Source organism: Oncorhynchus kisutch, linkage group LG1, assembly GCF_002021735.2.
Source record: "Oncorhynchus kisutch isolate 150728-3 linkage group LG1, Okis_V2, whole genome shotgun sequence".
Taxonomy (NCBI): Eukaryota; Metazoa; Chordata; class Actinopteri; order Salmoniformes; family Salmonidae; genus Oncorhynchus; species Oncorhynchus kisutch.
The window spans coordinates 36,463,485-36,475,336 of record NC_034174.2 but is presented as its reverse complement, the minus strand read 5'-3'; the positions used below and the strand labels follow the sequence as shown (position 1 = coordinate 36,475,336).

Genomic DNA, 11,852 nt, shown 5'->3' with positions numbered 1-11,852 from the left:
TGCATTTTAGATAATTAGAAACGACTTACTATTTTTTAGGTACTTTGCAACTACTTAGCATGTTAGTTAACCCTAACCCCTAGAGCTAGATAACATTAATGTTAGCTACCTAGCTAACGTTAGTCACAACAAATTGGAATTAGTAACATATTGTACATTTTGTAATTCGTAACATATCGTGCAAATTGCCTTTCGGAACACATCGTACGAACTGCAATTCGTAACATATCGTACGAAATGGATGATGGACATCCACAAATGAATAGATACCATACGAAACGTAACATACTAAATGGAGTGTCTCGGATTTACATACAGACTAATACGAAATGCTCTGAGACCATGTTGTTTTGTGGGAGTTGTTTTGATTAGTTTGTAACCACTGAGAGGCCATCTTTGTGGCTGTATCCCAGGGGGGCTGTGTTTGATGATGTGCACAGGCTATTTGATTCTACTATGATTCTCTTGTTAGGCTAATGTCCTTACATTGAGACGTTTCAGAAAGCAACTCTTGAATGATTATTACAGGTGAGTAGTGACAAAAGTAACTTTTTTAGTATCAAATAAAACACATTTTGAAATTATACTCAGCAGATTTGATAGAAAATCCCAAGTGCCAGGACCCACGGCCAAAGGTCTGGTGGTGGCAGAATAGTAAGGAGGCCTTGGAAAATGACTGAAAATGTTTCTACACACCTGGTCTCCTGTTTCAGTTTCAATCATCCAACTGTGTCTGGGTGAGACCTGGACAGTCGGAATCCATGATGACTCCATGGAGTCATGCGTTTCAGCGGTAAGCTGTGAAGAGCTCAATAGGCACAGTGTGAAACGGTACTATTATTCAATGTTCACACAGTGGGGACAGGGGAGCAGATTCAGGGAGAGAATTGACTTCAGTAAGTCAGTCACCAATGGTAACTCTACTTTTCCATCACATACGTTCTCTCTCCTTCCTCTGCTAAACTGAAACATTACATTACTCATGCACCCCGGGGTGCTTTGAACCGCATGGCACAGATCCAGCAATACTGTGATTCACCCACCAAGGAGGAGACTTGCATAACACCATATTATTTATTTTTTATTTTTAGTCAAAACAAGGCAAACGCTGAATTCCCACATTAACAAGAGAGTTTAGCAGTCGACAGTCTTGTAGGTCTATAGAACGTGCAGCATCATTTCAACAGCACTATCGCTTGAGAAACAGACACAATAACTATGTGATGAGGAAGAGAGCCTTGACCTAATTTCTGACAAGAGGAAAACCTCTATGATCTCCTTTTTTACACTGTAAATTACATGAAGGCTATTTTTATCCTAGCTACTAGAGAAAAATGCACTGACTCTGCAAAGCAAATTGGAAGATTGTGTTAATGTTGAGAGCTATGGTTACTTCTGATGGTAAGTATTATGTAAAGTATAAATAAACAAAAAACCTTATTTTAAAAAATCCAGTCATAAGCTATACATAGTATCATACAGTTAATACATCAAAAGCCTTATCCAATAAAATAGTAATCTCTCTATATCCTCATTTCTCAAAAACACTATGCCAACACTAGGCGAAAATAATAACGATGGTATTTTGATTTACATTAACTATAGTAGCTAATCAAATGAAAATAGGTCAGTGTTTTTATCCTCCACGGCAACATAGCAGGGGGAGGGAGTCGTGCTTGCCCGGTTATAGACTGCAGTTCTCACCACTGACAGCGGACGGGTGATTGTTGTTTTTATCTGGGACACACACGTAGGAGCGTTTACGGGACACAACACCTATTTCTCTTTCCCCAGTCTAAAATCCTTACCTTCGGACAGTTCCAAATCCAACTCCGCCAATTGGTCCTTGACCTCTTTCGGTAGTGCCAACATATCCACGCCTCGGTCCGCCATCGTTGCAGGAATAAAACGTAGAATGTTAAGAAATTAAAAGTGGTGACAAGTTCCTGAATCAACGAGAAAAGCAAAAATCAAGACAGTACTCCATCCTTTCGACTCCCTAACACCGCCATAACTGTGAGCAATGAACAACTCACCAAAGGAATCTGTCACATGACCATGTCTGATGTTAATGGTTGTGACTGGAGTATGAAATCAATCAATAGACTGCCTGCTCCCCCTGGCGTTACTGTATGGCAGGGATCATCAACTAGATTCAGCCATCAACTATATTTTCTTGAGCGGTTGGTGAGGGGCCGGAACATAATTACGAATCATTTGTAGACTGCAAATTGCCAGCAATAAACCCAAATAGATGTTTGACAATCATTTCAAACATTGCTTACATTTGTATACAATCACGTGTCTCTCTATTATGCGTGGGAACAGATTTCTTAAATTAAAATCACTGGAGCTGATTTCCTGGTGTTTTTAGTCTTTTATGTCAGACTATGAACAATCAAAAAAAACTTTGGGGGCCAAATAAAACCACCCACATTTCAAATTCGGCCCACCAGTTGGTGAATCCTGCTGTATGGAAAATGAATGTTTATGAGCATTTCACACATCACTGACTGAACACACACTGGGCTACTGTTTATGAAACTATGGTCCATAATATCGGTCAGTCAACTATTGCAATTTCATGACAAGATGAACATACTAACATCACACAAATGTCTGGAACACAATTTTAGAGGCTAATTCTAAATTCCACAAGTCCATTTTCACTTAGTCATGCATTCATGTCAGTGGGAGACTTAGTGAAAAATCTATTTAGTGGAAGTTAGGATTCTCCCCTTACGCTCTATACACAGTCACACGCAGGGTCTAGCTCGCTCTCTGACATACAGAAGCCTTCTCTTTTCCTGTGCTTGTTGTGTACACGTATGCCACCAGCCCATCCTAATCCCTGAGCACATCAGACAGCTTCTGCTCCTACTGTCATGGAGCTCTATACCAAGGGGATAGGCACTTAGATACTAAGCATGAAAAAGATTAACCTAAACCCCTTGTTGCCAGTAACTTATTTATTTTGCCGGAGATCTTTTATTAGTTGAGACTATACACAAGTTAAATTTCCCCCGCCTTGAGGTGTAATTATTTTGGGAAAAAACACCCTCTCGACGGATTGGAGACAAATTCCATAATAGTTTGTGGGAGGTTACACCCTGGGTTCACTGTTGAAGACAGACATATCCATCCTCTTGACAGAACACAAGGGGAAAGGTAACGTGACGCAGGGTTCAGTTACAGCAATAACAAAATGATGAATAGAGCATTGACATGTTAAAAAAAGATGAAACAAACAAGGTATTCCTCAACACAAAATGTGAAGAAAAAAAAAAAGACATCACTCAATGACATTTCATAACAAGTATTTCAGTGACGTGTCTTACAAAAGTGATATACTCCAAAAGACAGTATAGTTTTTTAAATGTTGGAAAGCACCCGAGTAGGACATGATCTTTAACCCGAGAGTAGGACATGATCTTCATATAGACGTCCCCTAATGGAGATTTGCATTCAAGAATATGTCGTAGGTTTACATTTTCTCTTAATAGACGTCCCCTAATCGAGATTTGCATTCAAGAATATGTCGTAGATTTACATTTTCTCTTATCATTTAGAATGTAATTGGTTTTCATTGAATTAGAACAAACCATTCTACCACTGTATTCACTACACACGTTTTAGCTAAATGCAGGAACATTAATATTTGTTTTGAATATAAAAATATATTGCACTACTTTTTCCTCAACTTAGCCTGGGTAAATGATTTATAAATCTAATGAAAAGTTTGATGATTACTACATAAAGTATAATCTAAAACCTAACCATTTCAAGTGTTATATTAGGACATTGTCATTGTTTGCATCAGTCATTTGATATCACTTTAAAAAGTGGGAGAGAAAAGCAGTATGATAAAAACCAGCAATAATATGAGCAGACACCAGCACACAGACAGTGGTCTTCATCAGTCTCCTCTAATATCCATGCAGTCAATAAGGGTTTCATACACATTGTCAGAATGCAGAATTCCTATAAAAAAAACAATAATAATACAAATTTTTAAAAAGGCCAGACATTGAATATACTCATACTTTGGCTCACTCCATGACAAAGGGAAAACAATATCTCACGCTTATTCAGCCCTAAAAAGAGTTTCCCCATGGATTAACAGCTGCATGAAGAAGATAAATATGTAAGGAGATATTTACTGTAGACAGGGGAGAGTTGCAAATAGACAAAAACACACTACATTCAGTGATCGAGTGTGTGCATGTCACGGGGTGTGAGTATGTACATACGCAATGACAGTGCTTCCAAGCAGGGATCCATCAGAAAAGGGGCAAAAGGGGCGGGACGACTCAGTATGTTCAGTGATTATCATTGGCTGTGAGCGAGTGTGTGTTTGGGGGGTAGGGTGGGGGGTTTGTGTGGCTTTGACAGGATGTCAACTCCCAACATCCTTTCCTGGCTGACACTGTATCCAAGGTCTGAGCATAGGTTGGAGACAGTACTTCTCACCCCCCCTTCTATTAACAACTGGTGGGATTTCAGATTTCAAATCAGGTCCCTTTCAATCGCTCACATAATTGTACCAGTCCGGCCTCCTAATGTTCTTATTGGCTCCCTGCGCATCATCTGGGGGCGGGCTGAGGCTGTGGCGCCATGAGGACCCCTCCCTGGTGGGCCGCCCCCATCCCGGCCAGGACCGACATGGCCACTGCCTCAGCCGCGCATACGCTCAGCCCGTTGACGGTGATGGCACCAGGGCTGGGGACAGGGGCCGAAGGCCCGTGCTGGATGGCCAAGGCTGTGGAGCCCGTAGGCTCGGAGGGGGGATCCCTGGAGCTCTCCTCTCCTCCTGCAGCTACAGAGAGAGAGAGAAACATTCACCCTTAAAGAGAGGTGACAGGCAAGCAATAGATTAGATGGATGAGTTGGATCGGTAGGTAGGTGAATGGATGTACAAGTTGATTGAACAGATAAATGAGGCTAAATTAAAAATCAAACAGATGGAGTGAATGACAGACTTGTGCGATTGATAGTTGATTCATGTATACTATATATACACAAAAGTATGTGGACATACTTCAAATGAGTGGATTTGGCTATTTCAGCCACACCCGTTGCTGACAAGTGTATACAATCGAACACACAGCCATGCACTCTCCGTAGACAAACAATGGCAGTAGAATGGCCTTACTGAAGAGCCCAGTGCCTTTCAACGTGGCACCGTCATAGGACGCCACCTTTCCAACTAGACAGTTCGTCAAATTTCTGCCAGAGCTGCCCCAGTCAACTGTAAGTGCTGTTATTGTGAAGTGGAAATGTTTAGGAGCAACAACGGCTCAGCCGCAAAGTGGTAGGCCACACAAGCTCACAGAACGGGACCGCCGAGTACTGAAGCGCGTAGCGCGTAAAAATTGTCCGTCCTCGATTGCAACGCTCACTGCCAAGTTCCAAACTGTCTCTGGAAGCAACGTCAGCACAATAACTGTTCGTCGGGAGCTTCATGAAATAGGTTTCCATAGCCAAGCAAGCCTAAGATCACCATGTGCAATGCCAAGAGTCGGCTGGAGTCGTGTAAAGCTCGCCACCATTGGACTCTGGAGCAGTGGAAACGCATTCTCTGGAGTGATGAATCACGCTTCACCATCTGGCAGTCCGACAGACAAATCTGGATTTGGCGGATATATTCCAACATCTAGTAGAAAGCCTTCCCAGAAGAGTGGAGGCTGTTATAGCAGCAAAAGGGGGACCAACTCAATATTAGTGCCCATGATTTTGGAATGAGATGCTCGACGAGTTGGTGTCAACATACATTTGGTCATGTAGTGTATGTTGTCTTAATTACCTAAGTAGGCAGCCGCCTTCTGCATGGCAGTGACAGGGCAGTCTTTGTGGGCCAGTAGCAGCTGTTTCAGTTGTGTCACCTCGTTCCTCAGCAGACCCACTTCATTCTGATAGAAACAGAACACCACATATAGGCATGAACACACAAGACAATGTACACACAACATTTGTCTTCTCAACCACTGACAATCATACACCAAAACCCCATAGGCACAAGAATCATATTAGGGCTTAGACGGGTTCATGGTTTTAAAGATGCACTATGCAGAAATCACTCTGCCATTTCCTGGTTGCTAAAATTCTAATAGTTACCAAAACAAGGAAGTATAGTGTAGAGAATCATTGTACCATCTAAAACCACTGTGAAATATCTTTTCCATAACCAAAAATATTGTATTTTCAACTGGTGTACAAAACCAAAAGGAAGACAAAAACAAAATTTAAGAATGGGAAGCATAGAAATAAACCACATAGAACAGATCTGCCGCTTCTTAGACTTGCTTTCAACGAGAAAGAAATGTGGGTTATAGATATGTCAATGTGAATTTGGTCAGGTCGCCCAAAAAGTTACATATTTCCTTTGCCCTTCTCATTGCCTTTTATGGTCTATTGTAACTGACTCTAATAGACAGTTACAGTCTAGGTCCAGTTACAGTCATAGTGCAGTAGACTCACGGTCAAAGAGACGTTCATGGTAGCCAGGTCCTCTGCCTTCCTTTCCAGTGAGCCAACCCAAACCTTGCGTTTCTGTCGGCAGCGAGACGCCGCCGCCCTGTTCCTCTCCAGGAAGCGCTGCCTTCTCTCATCTGGGTCGGCCTCCGCACCCCGCCGCCTCCTACCCCCGGTGGGCTGGGCCGGGGATACCTGGGGAGGACGGGGAGAGTGTTATACACCTTGGACTAGGTGTGTGTGCATGAGTGTGTGTTTGAGAGAGAGATAGAGAGAGAAAATGCAAGAGTGTGAGCTTGTGTGTGTGAGTGTAAAAGTGCATTTGAATGTGTATTTCAAAGTGTGCCCGTGTATACGCCTCTCACCATCATGTCCTCTGAATGTAGACTATACCCAAATGGAGAGGAGGAGCCACTGCTGGTTTGCTGTGTGAGTATATGTAAATCATATATGCATGAGTGTGCCTGTGCATTTTTGTATTCACTGTTTGTGCACAAAATGTACGCAAATACATGCAAGCGACATGAGATAATGCATTACCAAATATATAGGGTCAGACGGAATCTGCAGAGAAGTTCTCTTATCAATACCTTTATAGAGTTGCCAGCCTATTTCATCTACAAAACATGGTTTGTAGCAGCTTTTAGTTTGTTCAGTGTTCTTTCTAGCATTTTTATCATTTCTGGAGATAAAGGCCACCCTGCCTCTAGCAGATTCCACCTGACCCTTAGGTATTGTATCAGTATGTATGTGTTTTACCTGTGGCTGTGCAGGTGAGGGGGTGTCAGAATGCTGCGAGGGCTGCTGGCTCTGCTCATGTCTCTGGGGGACAGCGGGGCTGGACCCTGGCCCCCCTCCCACCCCCCCTGTGCCCTCTCCCACCCCCCCTGTGCCCCCTCCAGCCCCGTTCTGAGCCCCCGGGCCATGCTGTTGCTGGGTCAGCGCCGCCTTCAGCCTCTACAGAGAGGGATGGACACACAGAAATGCCATACAGATGTCAACAACATGCCCTGCTAGGGTTGCAAAACTACAAGTTATTTTGGTAATTAATAGTTACTGGTAACATTGCCTCCCTTTGCAACCCTTTGCCTACCACGGGTAGGCCCACTGCTATTTGGTCCTTAACTTTGTGTGTGGTGTGTAGTGTGTGTCCGCCAGTGCATGCGCCTCTCACCATCTTGGCCTCCGAGTGTAGACTATACCCAGATGGGGAGGAGGAGCCGCTGCTGGTCCCACCAATCGGAGGGCCTGGAATCCCAGGGATGTTGGGCACCATATTAAATGGCCTCGCCAGCTACACATTACACAAGAAGAGACTAAATATGAGGACAAAATAACACTTACCAATATCTGCCATTATCAAGTCTGTTATTGTTAATTAGACATATCCTACTTTCACTAAAACTGCTGATGTAAAAAGGGCATTATAAATAAATGTGATTGATTCTCACAGATATGACTGAGGTCATATTTGGGCTGGGGAGGAGAGGGACCGTCTGTCCGTTGGGGAGATGCATTACCAGTGGGAAGGAGCCTGTCGGAGAGCTGAGAACAGGAGATTGGTATAAATGAAATAGACAAGAGAGAATACAAATATAGACAGATGTTGGTAGATTAGACTCACCCCAGTTGTCTGTTGGAGGGTGGGGTTTGTGTGATGACAGAAGTCGGCGAAGGCAGTGTCGGGTGCAGGGGGTCGTAACCAAGGTGAATAGGAAGGGACCCAGGCCGTACAATGGTTGGCGTGGGGGTGGAGCTCAACACTGGCCGTGGAGGAGGAAGAGTCTCCTGTCAACACACATCACATCCAGTCAGAGAAACCCAGGTGGGAGTTGAACACTACAGGCTGCTGAGCTGAACCCACTAAGACACCCACTAATTGACTACTTTTTGCTGACATCTTCTTTACTTGCCTCATAGTTAAGTGATTACTTTACTCTCTGGCCACCACTGTTCCTTACTCTCTCTCTCACCCAAGTTACCATGCAAACTTGACAAGAGGAAAGAACACACATCGATTAGTCTGTTCAACCATACAACCTGATCGCCCCGCCCCCAGGACATACCTTTCCTCTCCCCATTGGCTCCTTGCTACTGTCCGACATGCTGGAGGTGGAGTCAGGACTGCCTGGGGGGGAGGAGTCAACCTCCAGAGGCCCCTCATCCTCCTCCTTCACCCCAGACAGGGTCTGTAGGGGTGGGGCCAGAAGATGAAGGGTGGGGAGCTGTGTGGGGACCAACAATCAGACACAACATTAATAAATTGGTCAAACTACCCATGTTTAAAAACCAAACCCATCCTATCCCCTCCACCGTCCTCACCCTCACCGGGTTTTTGTTCCTCTGATCGTCCTCATGGGCCTTCCGGAACTCCTGTTCGAAGGAGCTGGCCAGCTCATTGAACAGACCCACCTCCTCACAGTTCTTCAGGAAGCGGGTGGGCGTGGGGGTCTGGTCTGGTGGTAGAGAGAAAGAGGAGACACTGGTTTAGAGGCTTCATAGTACAGGTAAATCCCCTCTGTCAACAACAGAGATTGCTCATCTGTCCACACAGGGTGGTGTTGGTTTGATAGCTAGACAAAAATGTTTCTCTCATAATTTTCTCATACAGTCAAATTGAGAAATTCTAGGAATAGTAAAGGTAAGTACCTGCGATGATGACGGAGTCAGTTCTGGCAGGACCAAATTTTAGGGTCATCTCATGCTTATGTTTGTGGACTGACAGATGGTCTTCATTGGTAAATCTCTGTACACAAAGAAAATGCAAGACACTGGTGAAAGTAATCTGATGGCTCCTAAAATCTGAGATCTGTAAAGACAGGAGGGAGAGTGGGAAAAGAGAGTGAAGGATGAAGAGAAAAGGAGGGTAAATTAGACCCTACCTGTCCACAGCCTGGGGCGGTGCACACAAAAGGTCGATCGTCCCCCATCTCACACAAAGAGCCTGCAATGAAAAGGTATGGGAGAGGAAGAGAATTAAAGTGTTATTTTGTCTCTGCCTCTAAAATCTTGGTAGATTAAAAAATTAAAACAGGCTGTATTGGCTAATACATTAGGGTTAACAAATAGATATTCATAAGGATTTCCTACTGCCTACATGTTCAGTATTTCCAACTAAAGCACCTTGTTAACACTACAATGAAGAAAAACGAAAAATGCTAACGTTAGTATCAAACAAATATATTAATGCTGACATGAACAATTTTCTTGGTGACAAAACGTTATTAAACATATGTCCCAGCTGTCAAGTCAAAATGTGATAGTCTTAACTAACTAGTGTTTTTGAATAGTAAAATACGTATTTTAGTTACTAACGTTATTGTCCTAGCTAAATGGCCTCCTCTCTGCTGACTGTCAACAAACAGCGCAGTTCACATGGGGTGAATTCATTATGTCTTGCAACGGAAACAGTTTAAGAACCAAATGGAGCAAACGGAACTAAACCGGGAGGAACCAAGCTGAATATTTTCCAATATAAAAACTCGTTTTCCGTTTGGAGTAAACGGTTTCTGTTGCAAAATGGTTTGCAACAGAATCTGCGTAATTAACGCACCATGCCGTTGTCGACTGTCTCAACCCTGGTTTTAATGTGTATATGGTCTCAACTAAGACAGAAACTACCTAACAGACTCTGCTAACTAGTTAGTTAGCTAACAAGGGGCACGATGGCTAACTATGGGCCAATGATCACAACAGCACGTCAAGTTAGATATAGCTAGCTAGCAACATAATGTCAGACAGGACGAAGAATGGACCTCACTATGCAATATCTGACAGGCCATCATCATCATCACATGAGATGTTTTGGTACAGGCAGTAAGGTTACAGCAGACCAACCACATTGGCAATAACGGCCGAGCGAATTAAAAGGGCTTCTTGGTGGTCTCTTTGCTAAATTAGCTAGCTTTATTTACCTTCCCCTTTTTTCAGCTAAAAACTTGCTAGCTAACGCCTTGCCAGATGGTATTGTACAGAACACACAGGCTAGTTAGCTAGCTAACGTTATGTTAGCTGGCTAGGCTAACGTTAAAGCACTGACACAATTCGAGGCGCGTCAAATAAGTATTTCAGGATGGGGAAGGTAAATGTGACAGACGGTCAATACACCTGTTCCCCGACAAAGGCTATTTGGTAAAATCTTGATATCTGAACACGAGCAAGTCAAATGTTTACAAACTCACCCAACGTCCCTACCTCTCCCCTTCTCTGCTGCTGGAACTCCTACACTGCGCTGCCTGCGTTGGGTTGAAATCGCGCGAGAGGTGAAAGTGTTCCATTTTTTACGTAACAGGATTACTGGGGTGAAAAATCCGAGATTATGTAAACATGAGGCGGTTTGCATGTGTCGTCAAATGGCAAATAATAAATATGATGAGAGCCCTGCAATTTACAAATCACGGTGTTTTTCATAACATTTCTACATAATATGATGCATTGTATGTTGTATGCTTGATGTAAATGCAAGCCTACACATATATATATAGGCAGAATATTTTCTATTTGTGGAAAATTGCAGTCCCTATGTATTGTAATCCTTTCAGGGCCGGCCGTAACCTTTTGGGGGCCCTAAAGGAGATTTGGTTGGGGGACCCCCCCACCTTGTAAGCAAAGCATTTTAGTTTTAGCAGTGCTGATTATTAAACAAAGAAAAGGCACTTTCACCCAAATCTGTCCAATATCAACTCAGTGCTTTTCTTTGGGACAACAACTCCCATTGTTAGGGCGGAGACATGATCATCTCATCATTATATACAGATCTCTGGACGGATACACTTATGCCTGCTACATTAGTTTAGACCGCATGAGATGATTGTACACAACACAATGACGAGAGGGACAGAGACAGTTTGTGAAAGTATGTCGTATCTACTTGGAAGAACTAGTCAAATTCTTTTGTAAGACAGCTCTGCAGTATACTTAGGCAGGCTAGTGAAACAGGATGACTAATGACAGTACAGTGTGGCAAGCACATATAATGAACAAAAATATAAACGCAATATGCAACAATTTCAACAATTTTACTGAGATACAGTTCATATAAGGAAATCAATCAATAAAAAATTAATTTGTTAGGCCCTAATCTATGGATTTCACATTACAGGGCAGTCATGGGTGGACCTGGGAAGGCATACGCCCACCCACATGGGAGCCAGGCCCACCTACTGGGGAACCAAGCCCAGCCAACCAGAATGTTTTTCTCCACAAAAGGGCTTTATTACAGACTGAAATACTCCTCAGTTTCAACTGTCCCGGTGGCTGGTCTCAGATGATCCCGCAGGTGAAGAAGCCGAATGTAGAGGTCCTGGGGTGGTGTGGTTACACGTGGTCTGCGGTTGTGACTCCGGTTGCACGTACTGCCAAATTCTCTAAAACGATGTTGG

The 11,852-nt window shown here is 43.4% G+C and overlaps 2 protein-coding genes across 8 annotated transcripts in view; both read right to left on the bottom strand.

Annotated features, from left to right (window-relative positions):
- LOC109895315 (disco-interacting protein 2 homolog B-A) overlaps nt 1-2,124 on the bottom strand; it is a 98,638-nt gene extending 96,514 nt beyond the window's left edge. For 2 of the 4 annotated variants that reach the window (XM_031822794.1, XM_031822798.1), the window contains exon 1: nt 1,809-2,124. In XM_031822794.1, the coding sequence (XP_031678654.1) occupies nt 1,809-1,893 (85 nt within the window). In that variant the 5' untranslated portion in view covers nt 1,894-2,124. The remainder of the gene's footprint in view (nt 1-1,808) is intronic. The other 2 variants (XM_031822804.1, XM_031822808.1) reach the window with 2 other exon arrangements.
- A 239-nt stretch (nt 2,125-2,363) lies between these two features.
- On the bottom strand, nt 2,364-10,753 carry LOC109895323 (cyclic AMP-dependent transcription factor ATF-7). 4 transcript variants are annotated; one of them, XM_031822785.1, is made up of 13 exons: nt 10,653-10,753; nt 9,354-9,415; nt 9,121-9,217; nt 8,794-8,927; nt 8,538-8,696; nt 8,096-8,259; nt 7,923-8,016; nt 7,646-7,765; nt 7,231-7,428; nt 6,837-6,896; nt 6,478-6,666; nt 5,804-5,909; nt 2,364-4,843 (listed from the first exon to the last, which is right to left on the bottom strand). In XM_031822785.1, the coding sequence occupies exons 2-13, from the start codon at nt 9,399-9,401 to the stop codon at nt 4,839-4,841; spliced, it is 1,374 nt and encodes a 457-aa protein (XP_031678645.1). In that variant the 5' UTR covers nt 9,402-9,415; nt 10,653-10,753; the 3' UTR covers nt 2,364-4,838. The 4 variants fall into 4 exon arrangements, with proteins under 4 accessions (XP_031678645.1, XP_031678635.1, XP_031678643.1 ...); XM_031822775.1 differs by having other exon boundaries at nt 2,364-4,816; XM_031822783.1 differs by having other exon boundaries at nt 2,364-4,816; nt 8,800-8,927.
- Between the last annotated feature and the right edge of the window lie 1,099 nt (nt 10,754-11,852).